The following is a 20,723-nucleotide window of genomic DNA, read 5'->3' as shown; positions in this document are numbered from 1 at the left end:
GGAAAGTTCTGGAGAGTTGTAGTGGGACTGCTGACTTGTTGGAACCATGAGTGTCAGGGGAATGGGAAGAGCACCTAGTTCTGCTAGCTTGGTATCATCCCACTTCACAGATGAGAATTCTGAAGCTTCAGCAAGTCAAGTCATTTGCCTGAGGTTAACTGGTTTAACAATTAACACTATGCCAGCCTTTCCCTTTAATTACGGCATGTTTGATCTTTCAAGGATAGACAGTAGACATGAATAAAAATAGTCATTATTTTTTAATGACTTCTACCTAGACTAAAGTGAAATGGTGCTGGGAAAACAATTGTTTTTTAAAAATCTACCAGGAAGGGGCTCCTGGGTGGCTCAGTCAGTTAAGCATCTGACTTTGGCTCAAGTCATGATCTCATGGTTCATGAGTTAGAGTCCCACGTCGGGCTCTGTGCTGACAGCTCAGAGTCTGAAGCCTGCTTCAGATTTTGTGTCTCTATCTCTGTCCCTCCTCTGCTCACACTCTATTTCTCTCTCTGTCAAAAATAAACAAACATTAAAAACAAATTACCAGGAAAATTAAGTTATGAAGTAAATGGTAAGATTCCAGTGTAAATCTTCACATTTTTAACTGTAATTTTATTTTAATAAAAATATTTATGAAAGAATGATTGAGTCAGAAATGAACATTTGTGCACAGATAGGACTTGCCATATTTTTTCAGTTTTCATCTTCAAAGATTCTAATTTATTATTATTTGAAATAAGTGAAATAAGCCTGTTAGCCAAGAGACAGCAACATTCAGGAATGCCGCTGCCCAATGCTGTGAATCGCACTTCCAGATTAAAAAATGGTTTGAAATAATTTGTTATAAATACCAATTACCACTTTTCATAGTTCAAGTCAGCAAAGGTTTTGTGGCCAACAGTTAATACATGCAACCCTCCTATCACAAATAATTTACTTAATTCTCCCAGTAATTTCTCAGGGATTTTTTTTCAAAAAATGAGAAAACTAGAGGGTGGGATAAGTCAAAGAGGTTAAATGGTTTCCTAAGGTGAGGTAAACAGTGATGATGATTTGTTGATTTCTGACCCAGTTTTAGGGGGATCTGCTGTGTTTATCTGCCCGGTCAGGGAATTTTTGTTCCTTCTTCGGGGAAGCACACCAGGACTGAATTTCAGGGAACAACCTCACTCCTACTGTCAGTCCAAACAAACCATGTGGTATGGGTAGTGGACCCCTCATTGGCTCTAAGGAGAGTCATGTGACCTAAGTCTGTTTAATTACTGCACTCTATTCTCCAGGCCATGATGATCCTAGTTCAGCAGTGGCCTTGGGTGACTTAAGACAGGCTCTGGTTTCTGGTAATTTTGTTGGAAATATGAGTAAAAGTAACTTCAGTATAGGAGCTACTGGTGGCCTTCTTGTTACTTTAGGAGAGTGTGCCCACGCTGGTATATTACAGCCAGTAGAGAGAAAATGATTGGAGAGGAAGAAAGACAATTCTTTATGACATCATTGGAGCCCTTTGATGTAGTCATGCTTGAAGTCATTAACACCTTGTAGTGTGTGAGTCCTGATAGCGTTGTTGTTGTTATTTACTTTTATTTTTTGTAGTGCAAGTGCCTGACTTAAGCTTTGATGGCTTAGGCATCCATTTCAAAAAGACACCCACTTCAAAGACAGCTATCATGAATAAACCAATTGACAGCCACATGGCTAGATAGGGAGCCAGGTCACCTCCCCACACTGACACTCCTTTGATTTAGAAAGTTTGCTTGATTTCAATAACTGGCCATTTAGACCACTTGTCTTTTCCTGATCTTATGTTTTAAATTCACCAGTAAAGAGTGAGCCCATGAAACCCCAGACACCCACCCTCAACCCCTAGAAAAACAGAACCCAGACTTGTGAGTGTGCTTTCTCTATAAGTGATCTCCCTGTGTGGCCCCAAATGCATTGTGTGATTTTCAGGTCTTATAAGTAATAAACATCTATTTTTTTCCCAAATTACCTGATGGTTGTTGCTTACGGGCATCTTGAAATCATAATAAGAACCACAAGTGCTGGTCCTACCACAATATTGGTTATTGATAAGCTGAGATCAACACGAAACACAGCTTGACTTTTTGTTCATATGCAACAATAAATTTCTTTCTGGGCTTCAATTTGAGTTAACTTTCTGTCATTTTTCCACTGAAGGAGTTCCACGTAATACTATGGTTGCAAGACTCCCAAGTCCAGTACTACTTCTAGCACATTCTGGGTGCTTCTTGCTATTGACAATAATGATATAATATGGTTCAATTTTAGGAGAGTCTAATGGATACATATATATTTGTGTGTGTGCGTGTGTGTGTGTGTGTGTATACACAATAGTTATTTCTACTGATGTAATCATCAACATAGGTCTATTTAAGGCAAAAATGCTCACTATACCTGAACTTCTATTTGCTTTGCCTAAAGCCAAATCCATTTGCTATTATTTTGAGTTCATTTTAACTATTAAACTATTAACTCAGTGAGTACTGATCAACTACTAAAAGAGATTATATAGCTTCATTTTGATGACTTAATTGCAACAAAGCAGGGAAGCTTTTGTACAGCACACCTTATAAAAATTTAAGAGGAAGAGCTGCTGATAAAAAGGAATGTAGTTAGAAACATCTGGTAATATTATAACCTGATATATTAATTCAATTGCTTAACACATACTCATGAACACCTGCTCTTCACAGAAGGATAAAAATATGAAAAAACTCAACCATTTTCTCTGGGTTTGGTTTTTTTTTAATGAATTTTTGCCTTCTTTTACAGACAGAACAGTTAAATCTAATCTTCAGTCTGTTACCTAAGGCATCATTTTATTCTTTTTCATGCTAATTTTACTCAATGCCTTCCTTCTACAGAGTGTAAGTGATTAAAAAAAAAGAAAAGAAAAGAAAAGAAAAACTCTGGGAGACATTAGTCTTCCAACTGACATTCAGGACCCTTCGGTTTGGAAGAGGCAGGGGTCATTATGTATTTCTGTGTTAAGCATGGGTTAGCATTAAGCATTTTGTTCCAGTGCAAACAACATGGTTAGGAAGAAACATTCCTTGATCTGGGGCCATGGCATTCTTCAAAGTGTGATTTTCAATAGTAAAAATAAATTGAACTCCCTTGAGAACAGTATTTTCTGCAACAAGATTTAAACTTTTTCTTTGTGGAACCCAAATATGTGTACATTTGGCCTTACACTGCACAGAGACCCTGTGATTATTTATAACCAGTATATACATCTGCAGAAACAGAAATTCCAGCATGGAAATGTGGCCCACATGCCAATGACAGCAGGCCCACAAAGCGTCAAAGTCCATCATCCCTTCTGGAGTTTCATTTCACACATCTATGTTTAGTTATCTAACGTACGGTTTAAGCATTTGGGCTTTTGGCCATATTGGAAATTTTTCATTTAATTTTAGATTACCTTCTATGTAAAAATTACGTGAAGTGCATATAAAAACTAAACATTAGCATATGTCAACTTTGTGTAAAGTTTACTTGTTTAACACCTACTTAAAAATAGTTTCTCAATAGCAGAAAATTTATTTATATTATTATTTATGTATATTGTGGATGCATCTTATTCTTAGCATTTTATAACAAATATAAGCAATATGGAAGTGCTTTTTTCAGATAATTGGAATTGAATCTGTAGGTCAATTTAACTAATGCTTGTGCATATTTGAGGAACCAATCAAAACAAAAGTAGCAGAAAAAATTATAATGTAATACACTGATTTTCTATCTTATTCTACCATATTTATGTTAAGTATACTTAGTAATATAAGCATATTACAATGTACTATCATAATATAGTAATAATTAGTAATTGTAATAATTATATCCTACTAATATAGTACTTATTTTCTTACATGTTTATTAATCAAAATGTATTAACTCGTTGACTGGAAGTTAAAAACTCTGCTCTCTAGAAGAGCATCTTGGTACGAGATCTCAGGTAAGTAATTTAACCTCAAAATTTTGGTTTGCTTTTTACAAAATAATAATGTACATTTTGAAAGTCACATAATGAATGAAAGTTAATTTTCTTGCAGATCCGTACCAGTCATCATATTGAAATTAAACAATACTTTCTTAAATTGTACTTTGTTAGATTTTATTTGCAGTTACCTTATAAATAAAGAAGATGCAAAAAAAAAAAAAGTTTCTGAAAAACTCCTAGTCAAACATCCAATATTGTGAACAGCAAAACCAAATGTTAAAATTGATTTTCATCTTTGGAAAAAAATAATTAAAACTCTTAGTTATTAGCCAACTGAGGTCTAACTCAACAATTTCTTAGTCCTACAAATAAAGATTTCAAAATCATTATCCTTTTGACAATGAAATAATAGTTAACACAATAAAACACTTTTCTCTAGTCTTTGTTCACATAGAGCTGAAGCAGTAAACAAAAGGACTCTCAAGTTCATTTTCTTACAGGAGTTTTTGGGCTAAGAAATGAAATCCATGATGAATGGATAAAGAAGATGTGAGATATACACACACACACACACACACACACACACACACACAATGGAGTATTACTTGGCAATCAAAAAGAATGAAATCTTGCCATTTGCAACTACGTGGATGGAACTGGAGGGTATTATGCTAAGTGTAATTAGTCAGCCAGAGAAAGACAAATATCATATGACTTAACTCATTTGAGGACTTTTAGACACAGAACAGCTGAACATAAGGGAAGCAAAAGTAATATAAAAACAGAAGGGGGGACAAAACATAAGAGACTGTTAAATATGGAGAACAGGGGCGCCTGGGTGGCTCAGTCGGTTACGCATCCAGCTTCAGCTCAGGTCATGATCTCGCGGTCTGTGGGTTCGAGCCCTGCATCGGGCTCTGTGCTGACAGCTCAGAGCCTGGAGCCTGTTTCAGATTCTGTGTCTCCCTCTTCCTCTGACCCTCCCCTGTTCATGCTCTCTCTCTCTCAGTCTCAAAAATAAATAAATGTTAAATATGGAGAACAGAGAGTTATTGAAGGGGGTGTGGGAGGCGGGCTGGGCTAAATGGGTAAGGGGCATTAAGGGATCTACTCCTGAAATCATTGTTGCATTATATGCTAACTAACTTGGATGTAAATTAAAAAAAAGAAGAAAGGAAAAAAAAAAAAAGAAATGAAATCGATGATTAAAAAAATCACATCAGGGCTGACATGGAGGCTTATAATCCATATCAAAGGAAGTTGTAGAAAAAACCAAAATTGCTATTTTACTTACTTATCTATCTATTTATTTATTTTAAACAGTTTTTTAGGTCTTCTTAATGTTTATTTTTTCATTTTGAGAGAGAGAGAGAGCACCCGTGTGAGTAGAGGAGGGGCAGAGAGAGAGAGAATCCTAAGCAGGCTCCATGTTCAGTGTGGAGCCTGACGAGGGGCTTGATTCCATGACCCTGGGATTATGACCTGAGCTGAAATCAAGAGTCAGATACTCAACTGAGTCACCCAGGTGCCCCTATGTGCTGTCATGATTATGGAATTCATCGCTAGTGTTTCCATAAGACAGCACTAAATAAACTTGCAAATGCTAAGATATATCATCTTAATTTCCATTAGAATCAAAATCAGTTCTTCTAGGATTATAGAGTTTTACAATAATCTGTCACAAATTTTTCTCTTTGAGTCTTTTACTGCCTTCAGGTCATCAGAGGGTGATGGATGGAAGTGTCATATGCAGGCTGAGGCACGGACCATCTGCAGTGTGGTGTGAACAGTGGAGAGAGGGGCAAAGTTTGGTCTCTGAAGTGTCTCACTGGTTTCACGAAAGCTATTTGTTTCTTCTGTGTCACAGGCTAACCATTTTTAGAGGTCTTGTTGGCTTTGTTATAACACTGTGCTAGTTATTTTCGGTGAAGTTCAGATTTCAGAAGGGAACTGTCAAGCTGCCCGGGGAAGAAATCTGCAAGGAGTTACTCTTTGCATAATGATAAGGAGAAATCCCATCTTTGTGGCTCTGGGGACTGAAGGGTGTCAGGAGTAACTGGGTTCAGGGGGGTGGGCCTGGCAATGCCGACACACACTGTTGATCACTAGTTTCCATTAACAACCTTACCTTCATGGCAGTGACAGGGATGATGACAACAACAAAGGCAAAGTGCTTGACCAAGAAAATGAACAAAAACCAACCCCCCCAAAAAAAATTTCATCTGTAAGTTCCCAACTAGTAACATGCAGAATAAAATTAATGATAATAGTTTACTTTTATACTTAATTCATGCATTTTATTTTCATTTCGAGGACTAGTTCCAGAATAAATACAAAGGTTAAAAGACTTTTTAGTCTATTTTTATGATAACCATACTTATTAATGACTCAAGCTTGCTAGAGCTGTTTCTGTTACTTATGAACTGCCTGCATATTAATATGCAATTAATTTCTTCTTAATAGTTGGTTAATTGTACTTTATTTTCCTCTCTATGGAATATCTAGGCAATGCACAATAACATCAGTAATAACACACCAGTTTTCTCGGTGAAGATATTTCAGTCCAGGTGAGAATTGGTCTTGGTAGTAAAGAGAAAGCCGAAGGGCCTATTCAGGGACTGTGATGCCACATATAACTGAAAACTCCCAGCAAGTAAATCGTCAGAAACTTATTTTGTCAATTCATTTCTCCAGAGTCAAAAACATAAATTTCTTAAGAACTTCCAGGCAACGTAGAACTATCTTTCTAATCAATTATTAGACTAATAAATTTTGCTATCAACATTGATTAAAATAAATTTTTTTCATGTTTATTTATTTTTGAGAGAGAGAAAGACAGAGTACAAGTGGGGGAGATACAGACAGAGGGGAAGACACAGAATCCAAAGCAGGCTCCAGGCTCTGAGCTGTCAGCACAGAGCCTGATGAGGGACTCGAACTCACGGATTGTGAGATCATGACCTAAGCCAGAGTTGGATGCTCAACTGACTGAGACACCAGTCATCCCTGATTTTTTTGTTTTTTAGATAAAAGGCCAAATTTTGTATTTCTATAAGTGGAAAAATTCATCAGTAGGGTAAATTAGAATAAGATAAGGGTCTAATGGATTAAAGAGTCTCTGTAGTTTTAAAGATTTAGGAAAAGTTATGGGTCGTTTTACAGAACTTCTAGAAATAAAGCCAAAAAGACAAACTTAAAGATATGGGATTTCTTGTTCAAGAAATATGCATTCAGTCACTAGGTAAATTTAAGATAAAACAAATGACATTTAAGAAAATGTTTTATGTACACATACACATAACCAGACACCGAAGTTTTAAAAAATTCTATCTCTAATTGAACCACTAGTGATTCAAGACAGAAAGGAAAGCAGGCATATAAACATGGGACCTAAATAGTCCTTGTTGTGGATACCTACAAAAGGTGACCCATTGACAATTAGAAACCAGCTTCCCTACAGTGTAGGGCAGACTGACCTTTTTTGGCAAGGCTATCGTTGGGCTCATACTTCTCAATCAGTACTTGGACTTGCTCTTGCTTTAAAGGTGGGTAAAGTATTTCATTTAGCCGAGGATCTCGCTGCTTCAGGTTGATAAAATCCATCATCTGATCAACCGTAAGGTATGGTTTGCTTTTGGCACCACTAAAAGCAATTAAAAACCAAGACATTAGAAAATTTGTCTACAGAGTTTCATTCATATATTTGCATTTAGCTACAGGGAAATAAAACCCTGCCATACCTGGAAAGAGCAAGCTATCTTAAAATCCTATCTTGCCCTAAAAACGTGCTGCTCTGTCACAATTGCTGTATTCTATGGGATGCAAGTATGTTTTGCAATCACTGCCACTAAATCGCAATGGCCTTGAACCATACTGGATTCATAAGAAAATTCTGTTGCTTTTTCATTATAATTTAAGCTTAAGAGTTTTCTCCTTCTAAAGGGATTTTAAGGCAATTTTTAAAAAATAAAACATATTGCAAGTATGTTTTGCAATCACTGCCACTAAATCACAATGGCCTTGAACCATACTGGATTCATAAGAAAATTCACAGAAGGAAAACATTGCATCTTGTGCTTAAGGATGCACCACTTTCAACTGAACATAGAGGTATGGGTGTTTTGGTTTTTTTTATTATGATGCTAAATGTGTGGTTTAGTCATCAAATTCCCATATCCCATTTAATTGTTTAGAGATGTATGTATTACTCATTACTAACAAAAAAAAAAGGTAAACAATCTGGGTACATTTTTCTTGTCAAAAGTTTTGTTTCAGCAAAAGTCTATAAATCTTCAACATAGTACGATTCAAACTCCCTTTTCAATCCTGTTGACAAACCCACAGCAAGTTCAATGGTGCAAATATTGCTGATGTTCAATAAACAGTTAATGGCAATAAACATCACAAAGTGAGTATATCCTGCATCATTCTTAGCGCTGTTCGCTTGTCTTCCACATAAAAAAAATCCTTATTTTGTCAATCAATTTGGGATTGATTTTCTATTGTCATGCAGATTTCAGTATACTAGGAAAGGTGAATTGCTGCTGCTCTGCATTTGCCCTGGTGTTTTGGTTTGTTTCTTTTATTTATTTTTTTCATTTATTTTTTTTAAAGGAATGCCTATGAATTTTCTAAAATAGAAGCAAATGATTTTCAGCTGGGGCAGTTCTTAGCAATCCAAAGTTCTCATTTCACTAATGTGATTCAGAGACGTGACCTGACCGGTTCCCAGGTCAGAGTTCTTCCTGCACCATGGATATACCTCCACTGAGCCAAGATGCTGTGTTCTAGCCATAATCTTCAAACCAAACAGAGCCCCAGATGATTTGTAAACTAAGAACGCCCAGCAACAAATCACAGCAACCTTTCACTCATTAGAAGCAGGGGTTGCACATGAGGGGTAGAAATGTTGGTGGTCTCCCAACAAATTACACACAAGAGCTGTTATCGTACACGGTGCATAAAGAGTTCTTCCATATCCCTCTATTGCTCAAAATCCTGCCCGAGCCACCCCGAGCACCTCTGCAAGCCGAGAAAAAGTGGGTTAAAAGAACGTGTTCTCTTACAATTCAGAAAAGATGTTATCAATTTCAGGTCGAGGGCAAAGGTTGTTCAGGAAAACTCTGTACACTTCTGGAGTGAAATCTTCTTGAGGTATTGAATCATTCTGGGAAATAAAGCAACATGGTCAGTAGAATGTCTTATTCTTTCTCTATCTTACCCCCTCCCTGTTTTCTTGTCTCTCTTTTCCTTCCTGTTTCTCTCGGAGGTCAGGGTGAACATTCAGAAAACATCATGAGGTTAGCTGTAGAGTTCATTTGGACACTGGCTTTGAGGTATCAAAAGTCTAACTTTCTGTTGCTTTTTCATTATAATTTAAGCTTAAGAGTTTTCTCCTTCTACAGGGATTTTAAGGTAATTTTTAAAGTACATTTACAAGTAAGTTAGACTTAGCACAAACAGGGTCTGTTTAGCAGATTTTCCTTTTAGGCATTTTTTTTCTTTTTTACTTTTAATCTTTTTAAAAAACTGTCATGAAGTATACATATCATAAAATTGGTCATTTTCACCATTTTTAACTGTTCAGTGGCATAAAGAGAAGTCACATTGTTTATGTGCTGTTTAGCAGATGTTTGAATGAATTCTTTTTTTTGAGGAGCAAAGAAACTCGAGACAGACATTTTCTTTTTTTTTTTTAAGGTTTTTTTTTTTTTAATTTATTTTTGAAGGAGAGAGAGAGACAGAGCATGAGAGGGGGAGGAGCAGAGAGAGAGGGAAACACAGAATCTGAAGCAGGCTCCAGGCTCTGAGCTGTCAGCACAGAGCCTGACGTGGGGCTCAAACCCACGAACTGTGAGATCATGACCTGAGCCGAAGTCAGTCAACCAACTGAGCCACCAGGTGCCCCAAGACAGACATTTTCAAAATGAAAACATAAATTCCAATTTTGTATCTTTTTTTTTTTTTTTCAAACAATGTTCCTTCTGGCTTAAGTAATCTGATAAGTTGTAAAACAGTTTTTGTAAGTAGGACAGCACCAGTCATTATTTATCACAGACTTTTCTTGGTCCTACTGTTTGGGAACCAAGTCATTGAGATAAAAAGTCATTTCTATGACTTATTTTTCTGTTTAGTCAGGCTGCCATGGAAACCGGAAGCATGTATTCAAGCCTTTGTTAACAGGAAGGACATTCTTCATGCTGCTTTCCTATTTCAGCTATGTGTTTGTATAATTATTTTTATTTTCAAACCCTTAAACCAAAAACACCCCTTCCTTTTACCATATGCATATGTTTTGAAATGTACTTTTATTGAAATACCTAAAATTGTTGTCTGAAATTGTACACTGCTTGGTAACAGATAAGAGACCTTAGCTCACTACTTGGCAGACAGCAGGAGTCTCATATTTGTGGAATGAATGAATAAAATAATATTTCCTTTAGTAAATCCACTTATGGAGCAGGAACAAAATCTGTTTTGCAAAACAGAACTTTGATATAACCAAACAACACATACAGCATTACACATAGCAAGGTCCATTAAGCAGCAATGATCCAAACCTCTTATTTTTTTTCTCCTTTCTTGCGTTAGTTTAAAAGCTCTTCCTCCTGGACTGGGTTTTGTCTTCCCTTCTGTGCTACCATTATGTTTCACTGGTGTCATATTTCAACACTCTTTAACTGTATTGTGCTCCCGGCTGTATGGTTCGATTTCTTTCTAACCTGAAGAACTACACAAGCTAGGACCTGTGTGTTGTTTGTTAACTGCTGTGATTGCAGTGTGTAACATATAGTAAGTGCACAATAAATATTTACTAAGTAAATAAATGTAATTTATGAGAAAGGTGGAAGTTGATAGAATAGAATTCCCGTAGGATAATCAGATTCAACTGAAGTCATTTATATAAGATTCCATACACATAATTTCAGAACACAATATGCTTTCCTAAAACTCTGACCATTGTTTATTTGCCAGCTATGAATTAGGACTTTCTATTAAAGAGAAAATATTAATGAGATAATCTCAATAAACACAATATTATTTTCATTGCCAGTTAGATGTTAGCACATAGGGAAAAAAAAACCCCATTCAATACAGCTGATTTTCTTTGTCTCATTTTTCTTTGCCCAACTTGACTGATGAGGATATCCTAAAGTCTTTGGTGTCAGTATAGGAAAATGGGAGAAGAAATAATTTGGAAACATGAGTTAAAATGAGCATCTATGAAAGCTAAACTGAAAGAATATAGGGGAGTTATTTTTGGAAAAGCTATGGACAAGTCTTACTTCCTTACATCTTAAACAGGGCTGAAATTCACAAATCTCATTCACATATTTTCTTTTCCTGGATCTCACAATTTGGTAAAGCGGATGTAACAGATTCATTTTGTCCTATCTGAGCAGGAGGAAGCTCTCGGCCTAACATTCTAAAGATCATTCCCACTATTCAAATACTCTTCTGCAGTCTTGCTGGACCACACTAGCTAGAGATGCTGCATTCTTTTTTTGTTTTCACAATCCACATTTATATATCTTCATTATAGCATCTATCATGCAGTTTTCCCCATATTTTTTATATGTTTGATTTTCTACTAGACTGAGTTTTTGAGTGGAGTGACTATCTCTTATTTAACTCCTTTGTGTCCTAAGCACACTGCCAGGCATTTAATAGCCACCTAATTAATGTTTGCTGGTGAACCCAGGATATGGGACCTGACCTTAGGTCTCCTGCCTTGTAGTCCAAGACTTGGCCCTTCACATCATGCTTCCAATACAAAACAGATCATCACTGATTATCTTTGCTATTGTTATAAGAAATTTCTGGAGGGAGGGGCATCTGGGTGGCTCAGTCAGTTAAGCTCCTGACTTCGGCTCAGGTCAAGATCTTGTAGTTTGTGAGTTTGAGCCCTGCGTGGGGGTCTGTGCGGACAGCTCAGAGCCTGGAGCCTGCTTCAGATTCTGTGTCTCCCTCTCTCTCTGCCCCTCCCCTTCTCATGCCACCTTAAAAAAAAAGAAAGAAAAAGAAATTTCTGGAAGGAAAACTAAGAAGGGTAATGTAGTCTGAATCAGGCCCACTTTTTCCAGAAAAGTATTGCAAACTTTAAAAATGAAGTTGCTTCAATTCCATGCTTGTATCCAAAGAATCTCAAAAGGGAAATTAAAAAAAAAAAACCTCAATAGTAGTACTGGTAGCATTTGCATTTCCAGATTCCTTAGACATAGTTATCACATATTCACATACCAAATTAAAAACAGGAAAAGGAAAAAAAAAACCATATACATATGCATGTGAAAAAATACTCAGAGGATAATAAGAACTAATATATATTGAGCACTTACTGTGTGCCACGCATACAGAACTTAAAAATTTTTTTAAATTTTTTAAATTTATTTTTGAGAGAGAGAGAGAGAGAGCAAGTGGAGGAGGGGCAGAGAGAGAGGGAGACAAAGGATTGAAGCAGGCTCCAGGCTCTGAGCTGTCAGCACAGAGTCTGATGTAGGGCTCGAACTCACAAACCAGGAGATCATGACCCAAGCCGAAGTCAGATGTTTAACCAACTGAGCCACCCAGGCACCCCCATGCACACAGAGCTTTACTTGTATGTTTTCATTTGATCCCGTGTCAACTCTATATGGTTGGCATGGCTAGTGACCCTTTTCAGATACAAACATTAGGGACATGGCAGGTTACAAAACTTGTCTAAGGTCCCAAGTGTGTGTGTGTGTGTGTGTGTGTGTGTGTGTAGGTGCTATGGCTTTGAACCCAGGTCACTTGATTCCATAAGACACACTGTAATCCAGCAAACTAAATGTTCACATCAATTTATTCTTAATATTTTTGTTCTAAAGTTATAAGGCAAAAGTTGAGTTGGCCATACAGTACATGAAATAATCACAAGTAAATTACTCATAATAAACCAAATTCTTAGTGTAATTTTAAGACAGAATTTTGAGACAGAGTCACAGCTACATAAATGATTATATTTTTTATTTATAGGCTGGGTATAAGTCATAAGAGAAAGACAACACATTACAGTCATCCTGGGAGAAGTATTTTTACATTTTATTTATTGTATTCTCCAGTAATATTTATAGTATTCTTTAAATCCAAAATAGTTACTGTTTGTCTTAGCATTATATGTAAGTTCATAACTATAGTCAACTTTATTATTTAAAACTAATACAGTTGATCCTTAAACAATGCAGGAGCTTGGGGTCCCGACCCTCCATCACATGGTCAAAAATCCATGTGTAAATTTGACTCCCTGGCAAATTTTACCAACAGCCTACTGTTGACTGGGAGCCTTCCTGATAACATTAGCAGTCGATCAACACAGATTTTGTGTATTATATATATTCTATCCTGTATTCTTATAATGACATAGCCTAGAGAAAGGAAAATATTACAAAGAAAATCACAAGGAAGAGAAAATACATTTATAGTACTGTACTGTATTTACTGAAAAAAAAATCCACATGTAAGTGGACCAGTGTGACTTAAACCTGTGTTGTTCAGGGATCAAGTATCCATTGATTTATTCCTATCTTGTTCATTACAGTGTCAGTGCTAGGGGCACCTGGGTGGGTCAGTTGGTTAAGCGTCCGACTTTGGCTCAGGTCATGATTTCGTGGGGTTCGTGAACTTGAGCCCTGCGTGGGGCTCTGTGCTGACAGCTCAGAGCCTGGAGCCTGCTTCGGATTCTGTGTCTCCCTCATTCTCTACCCCTCCCCCACTTGCACTCTGTCTCACTCTCTCTCAAAAATAAACATTAAAAATTGTTTTAAAAAAGTGACAGTGCTATGCAGTGACTATAATACAAATCCAAATGTTACTGAACTATTTTCAAGTTAATAAGTCTTCAGTCAAAGGGAATTTGGTTCAAGAAAACCACTTTGAGTTCTCAAAAAGTTTGTGGGTAAAGTGGTAATTTTCTGAATATGGAAAGGTGTTCAAAGGTCTCCCTGGAAAATATGTTTGGGTTATTAATAGAAAGACAGTAATTGCTTTGTCTCTCTTTTTAGATACAGTGCTACTTTTTAACAATTAAGGTAACTTTGGCAAGCAACTGTAGTCTCTAAAGAAGTACCCTCTAAAGGAATGTGTTATTCCAGTGGATCCAGTTGGCCAGGATACAACTTCAAGTGCATTAATTATTCCTAACAATGTGCACAAAGATAATGTTTAAAAAATCTCAACAGGATATCCACTGTGTTTCTGGTAAAGTACCTATTTACAGAACACAATTAAATCTAGTCTGAACAACCACTGGCTATGAAATGAGGCTCCCAGATATGCGGCCCTATCTACCATTTATGTAGCCTTTTCTTCTGTGGGGTGTTTGAAACACCTCTTGTCAGTATATCCAGAATCGTTTTGCTAATTAGTGTATTTTTTTTCTAGAATCACTGTTCTGTAGATATGAAATTACAAGGCTTTAAAATATATCAGTTCATGGAAACATTTATTTCCCAGCTCTTAACCTGTCTTTGGATTTTAGATCTTTTTAAAGCATTCTAATTCTACAAGTCCCCCAAGTAAAGTATACTTTACTATACCATGAATAATGATCTTTTAAGACTTCATTATAGAGGCTGATAGTTTTTTTTTTAATCTCCAATTTGTTTTCAGGAAATTGTCATAACATCTAATTTACTAAATATAAATATTTTTTTCATTTTTAACAAAACTCTTATTTGAATCTCATTTTCTTTTTGAAATGTCTCCAGCTGATATTGGTCTGAAAGCATGATCCTATAGTAGACATAGTGGATTGTAAAAACTCAATTTATATTTATTGACTGAATTTTCAGTATCCAATTGTTTAGAAAATTGCAATTTACAGAGAATTGCTTGATGGATTTGATTTTCTATTCAGCTTCAATTTCTATTCTTTCTTTCCTTTAGCTAGACTTATAGTAAGTTAAAATTTTTGAGCATTATATTCACAAGATGTTATCCAGTAAAGGTAAAATCAGGAGTAATTGCAGAGGAAAACAAATTTTCATGGTTTTCTAAATTCATCTTTCAAGGTTTTTTTTTTTTTTTTTTTTTTTTTTTTTTTTTTTTTTTTTTTTTTTTGTTTTTTTTGTTTTTTTTTGTTTTTTTTTTTTTGTGCTTAAATGCAGAAGTCTTTGTCATTGTTATTCAGACCAGTAAATTCGTTCCAGCCTCAGGGTTTTAGCACATATCCTTTCCTTTTTCCTTTTTCTGGAATGATTCTCCCTTATTCACAATGGTAGCACTCCATTCCTTTTGCTCACAGCAACCCCCCAGCCTCCCCCCCATTTACATATATGTCAATCCACGTGTTTGAGGAGCACCCCCGGAAACTGTATGGTCCTTGGATCCTAGGACTATGTTTTGTTCACTAACACATTCTCAGGGCTTGAGGGCAGGTGGTATAAGAGCTCAAGAAATATTTGTTGAGCAATGATGGGACCTGAACTGGCACATCTTTCCTACCCCAAAGCATCTAGGAAAGAGCAACAATGAGCAAATTCGATCATTTCAGTTTACATATTCAAGGTAAGGTTAGCATGTTTGGGGGAGCCTTTCCATGGCTCTGTCCAGGTTTGTAGCATCACCCACTTTTTCCACCTATAGCAGGAAACTCAGAGTGGGGGAGCACTCTTCTTTTTCTTTCTGTTACCTGTTGAAGTTCTTAATGAACTGCATTTTCCTAAAAAGTATTGACAATAAGAATGGGCTGTTACATTTAATAATAGCACTCAATACTTTTTCATAACCTAACAAGTTTAGGAATGGTTTCTCAACTTCATTCAGTGCAAACTGAACATTTCCAGAGTGTTTCAAGAGGCTAGAAGGTTCTTCCTATAGTTTAAGTGTTATCCTTGGGAAAGAGCTTACTTGTTGCTTAGATACTAGGATAAAAATAATTTGCAATAGAAAGGCAAGTTCTGCATATAGCCTGAGAAAAAGATTTTATATAATAGACTGCTCTCCCAGAAATAATGGTAACAAATCATTTTAGAGCCAGTTATATAGGACTGCACTGAAATGAAGGCAAATTATTTTAGGTGGGCAACATACATTGAGTGCCTTGAATGTGTTGGGACTCTTCTCTCCTCTATCTTACCACCTTATGAGCAAAGTAGGCAGTCTCCAGATTCATTCTGCACCCCTCCACGCAAAAACTGTGTGAGCACAGCCCAGCAGAGAATGTAAATATATTTATTTATAAACATGTACTCTCATGTTAATTTCTTATTAACCTACAAGTCTTAAAACTAGACATTTTAAATGGTTAGAATAAGATGGATCGATATTTTAAATATCTTCCTAACCACAATCTATACTGATTAGCTAACGTCTCAATGGACATCAACAAAGGACTTGTTAATATGAGAAGTTTAAATTCTTAACAATAATACTTTTTGGCCCATATCTTTTTATATTAGATGTTTCTAAAAAATGACTATTTACAAAGAACAAAGATCTTTGTAGATAAAATATTGGGTTTATGGGAATGAAAGAAAATATAATTACAGTGGCCCCATATATTGTAAATATTAATATTAAGTCCTAAGGACTTCTTAAAAAATGTTTGGGTAATATGAGGGCAAGCTATATTTCAGTATGATTATTACAGCTGTTTAATACTACTAATTCCAGAAAAGCAACATGCTCACCCTTGAAGATGGAAGACTACAAGCCTCTAAAGCAGTTTCAACTCGCTTCCGGTCTGCTGAGAACAAGCGGTATATGCTGTGAAGTGAAGTCACAACACATGAGATATGGACCACACACTTACCGATGACACCCATTAGAAATATCCCATTGAATCAAACCTCCTCATCATTCATCTTTAAAGAATTAAAATATATCCATTGCTTCATGCATCTGCGTATATGTTCTAAAAAAGATCTATGTATGTGCTTTTCAAAATCACAACATCTAATTTAAAATCAACCTTTTGAGGCAAAGGTGATGACCCAATGAAAAACCATGGCACTAAGTAGCCTCTAATATTAAGTACTTAAATAAATCCTTGATAACTCTTTCTCTTTTGCTGCTACCTATTGCTCTAAAGGTGTAGGTTATTAATATTATTAGTAGATAATGAATTACTCTTAATAATAATAATAATAATAATAATAATTTCACATTGTTATGAATAAGAGCCTACCAGTAAGTCAAAGGTTAAAGACTAAGGACGTATTTCCTTTGGTCAGTAATTTGGTTTTAAAAAATAAAATTTATGTACATCAGCTATACTTAAATAAAAGAGAGGTCAATTTATTAACAAAATAATATTTAAGTACTGCATTAAAACTAGATTTTATTCAATAATTTGAATTTATGGGTTCTATTTAAACATGACAAAATCTAGCATCCAGAGCCCACTGGTCCCACAAGGAATATGGTAGAGGTGAGCTGTCATTGTCTCCTCTAGATAAGTTTTACTCTAGTTCTTCCCACTCCTGGCCTGCATCATCATGTAAGTTCCCTGCCTGGTTTCTGTTGACATTTGAGTTTGCAGCTCCTCCTTCAAGGCTAGCGTCATCTTGGTAGAAAGAGGCATTGGAGTTGCCCAATTTCTATTCCTAGAATAGATCTGAATCTCAGATGGCCTTTTGGGTTTAGCAGTAAGGTTTCCCACCCTTTCTACCCACTTCCTGCTTTGTTGTTTCTTGAAAATGATGCCACAGGAAAATCCCTATGAGGAAACTAGCTGCATTGACATGAACATGGAGCATGAGGGAGAACAAGGTTACCATGCATTTTCAGGCTCCCATTGGGCCAGTGGATAAACGAAACAGAGCCATGGCATGGAGTCAAATCTTTGAGAAAAGCACATGAACACTGGGAAGGGCCCCCGAAGCTTACTTTTTGAGAGGAATGCGCCCTTCTGGAGTGACTTGCAGCTTAAGCTTCGTATAGCTGTTGGAGAAGCAGAAAAACAAGTGTTTAATCTTTAAAATGTTTTCTATTAAGGAATAAAATACATAGAAAAGGGCTGATGCCTATGTACAGTTTATTGAATCTTACAAACTGTTTAGGTCTCTGCAATCAGTACCCAGATCAAGAACTAGAACGTGATCACCTTAGCAACATCCCAGAAGCTCCTCTAGTGCCCCCCTCCAGAGCCCAGTCCCCAAAATGGAACCATTATTGTGACTTTAAACAACATAGATTTCATTTTAGCCTGTTTTGCACTTTATATAAATGGAATAACATTCTTTTGTGTCTGGCTTCTCATATTTTAAAAAAAATTTTTTTTAACGTTTATTTATTTTTGAGACAGAGAGAGACAGAGCATGAACAGGGGAGGGGCAGAGAGAGAGGGAGACACAGAATCTGAAACGGGCTCCAGGCTCTGAGCTGTCAGCACAGAGCCCGACGCGGGGCTCGAACCCACAGACCATGAGATCATGACCTGAGCTGAAGTCGGATGCTTAACCGACTGAGCCACCCAGGCGCCCCTGGCTTCTCATATTTTTGAGATCCATCCTTATTTTTTGCTTATAGTTGTAGATCATTCACTCTCATTGTTGCAAAGTATTCCATTGTGTCAATACAACTACTGTATTTATCTCTTCAACTGCTTATGGACATATGGATAGAGAGAGAGCAACAGAAATTTTGACTGCTGCTCATGGGTGTGTGGATTGGGATTACCACTTTAGGAAACTGCACATGCTATGACCCATCAATCCCATATCTAGATATATATGCAACAGAAATGGTTATAACATGTTCATCAAAAGGCATGTTCTAGAATGCCCATAGCAGCTATTCATAGGAATAAACTTGTTTGAAAGGGATATCCGAAATAGATAATGATTAGCCAATTAGATATTTTACTAGCTATATATATCTATATATATAGATATATATATATATATATCTATATATATATCATGCTATGTTTCAGATACAATGTCTTCTTTATCTGTGTCCTCTTCCACTAACTCTACCTGGCACATGAGATGTTCTAGAAAGTTCTCATAGATGAAGGGCGATAAACTCAAAGACAGTAAAAAGAGAGAAGAAAGGCAGCGGGTAGGGAGAGGCATTAGAAAGGTCATCAAGGTGACAAACTAGAGAGGAGATGATCACATGAAAAAGCATTTAAGTAATGACCTGTGCAGTATTAACAGTAAAAGCAATTCATAGAAGAGTAAGAAAGAAATGTAGGCTGGAGTCTTAGGTCTGGAATGGTGGGTATGTCTTACAGAAGAACAGGAAAAAGAGAAAGTTAATAAGTAAACAGAGGACCACCTAGTAATGTTTCTGCTTGTGGTTTTGATTTCAAGGCTTTCCAACCCCCTGGACATCCATAGCCTCCAAAGTGAACACAACAAATTTTCCTTGCTGCTCATCTGGCAAAAATCATTATTTTCCTTGGTCAAATTATTTTTAGAAAGACTGTGTAATTCCAGGGTGATTGAGTAATCTTGTTTTGCTTGTCTTTCCTCCTCCTTTTCATTCTGTGCCTTCCTCTGCGTCTTTTCTCTTTCTCCTTTCTTACTAACACTTTCTGGGATCTGTGGGCAGGAATCAGGACATCAGTTTATGACTTAAGTAGGCAGGGAAGTTATTATAGAATCTATCAGAGATCTAAGACTTTAGAGAAACGAGTACTGTATGTTGTTCTTTTCCTTCTTCAGATAAATAATTGATACGACACAGGCATATGTATGTAGAAGCAGAGGACCCTCTGAAATTAATAATTTTTGGTTCTGAGCACACCTGCCAGGATTTGGACGTGTCTCCTTATTGTGTGTCAAAGGCATTGACATTCAGGAGAGCTCAGCCTAACACGGATGTGCAGCTTGGAGGAAAGAGCAATCTTTCTTGGAAGTTTACCAATTCTAAACACTGGAGGTATCAGTTCTCTAACAAATCCCAAAGGGAAGTTTATGTTTATCAATGTAAGAAGCCAGTGCAGTATAAACAAAAAACTCACAAAGGAGAAAGGAAACTGACTCAGAAGAAGCAACACCCTTAGCAATAAAATTAGGGTTACTTACGCTTTTTCCAGAAATGCGTCTCTGGACATGTTTTGGGCCAGCAGGTTTGTTGCCAAACTGAAAACCTCATTTGTCCATTCCTGAAAGATGTAAATCACACTTGCATTAGCTTGCATACTGTACAGCCTCTAGACACATGTTTTTAGCTAGGCTACCAGGAAGACAAATTAGTTCAATCTGTATGCCTTAGGGACTTTTTCCTTTTCTTTTTTCTTTTCTTTTCTTTCCTTTACTTGTCTTTTCTCTCTCTTTCTTTCTTTTTTATAAAAATGACATAATTAAATTTAAATCCCTGAGTAACTGCTCCTTTTGAAGGAAATGTTTTTATCACATCAACAAAATTTTGTCTGCTTTTAAAAATCCTTACTGATAGAAAACTGGTATGTTGCCTTTCAGTAACCAAGTACTTTTTACTAGTTTCCTAGCATTGTAAAGAGAGAAAGAGTTACCGAAGAGTTTAAGATAGAGTCAAATATATTTTCAACGCACCTGCAAATGTAATCTTCCTAATTTGCTACTTAAGCCAAAGCAGCTATACCAGGGAACTTTAAAATGTTATAGTTCTACAAGTTCTTAAAATCAGTTGCAGTCACAAAGTCATACTGTATACCATACTCTGTCTCCCCAGCAATTCTAGCAGCCTCTCACAACTCCCCTAATCGAATCCCTACCTCACACTGCTCACCAGTGTTCTCACTTGGCTTCCAAGAAAACAGAAAAGAGTAAATCTACAAAAAAAGTTGGAAGTTCCATTCTGGGTGATA

At 36.4% G+C, this 20,723-nt stretch overlaps 1 protein-coding gene across 1 annotated transcript in view; it reads right to left on the bottom strand.

Annotated features, from left to right (window-relative positions):
- The window catches only part of PLCB1 (phospholipase C beta 1), a 400,603-nt gene that overhangs the window by 126,177 nt on the left and 253,703 nt on the right, over positions 1-20,723 (bottom strand). The window contains exons 5-9 of the mRNA XM_049649824.1: positions 19,960-20,039; positions 17,813-17,866; positions 16,615-16,690; positions 9,031-9,131; positions 7,441-7,607 (exon numbers count right to left, since the gene is read on the bottom strand). Of these exons, the coding sequence (XP_049505781.1) occupies positions 7,441-7,607; positions 9,031-9,131; positions 16,615-16,690; positions 17,813-17,866; positions 19,960-20,039 (478 nt within the window). The remainder of the gene's footprint in view (positions 1-7,440; positions 7,608-9,030; positions 9,132-16,614; positions 16,691-17,812; positions 17,867-19,959; positions 20,040-20,723) is intronic.

This window comes from Panthera uncia (genome assembly GCF_023721935.1).
Source record: "Panthera uncia isolate 11264 chromosome A3 unlocalized genomic scaffold, Puncia_PCG_1.0 HiC_scaffold_11, whole genome shotgun sequence".
Classification (NCBI taxonomy): domain Eukaryota; kingdom Metazoa; phylum Chordata; class Mammalia; order Carnivora; family Felidae; genus Panthera; species Panthera uncia.
Note: the sequence above shows the minus strand (reverse complement) of the source record. Positions and strands in the feature narration are given on the sequence as shown.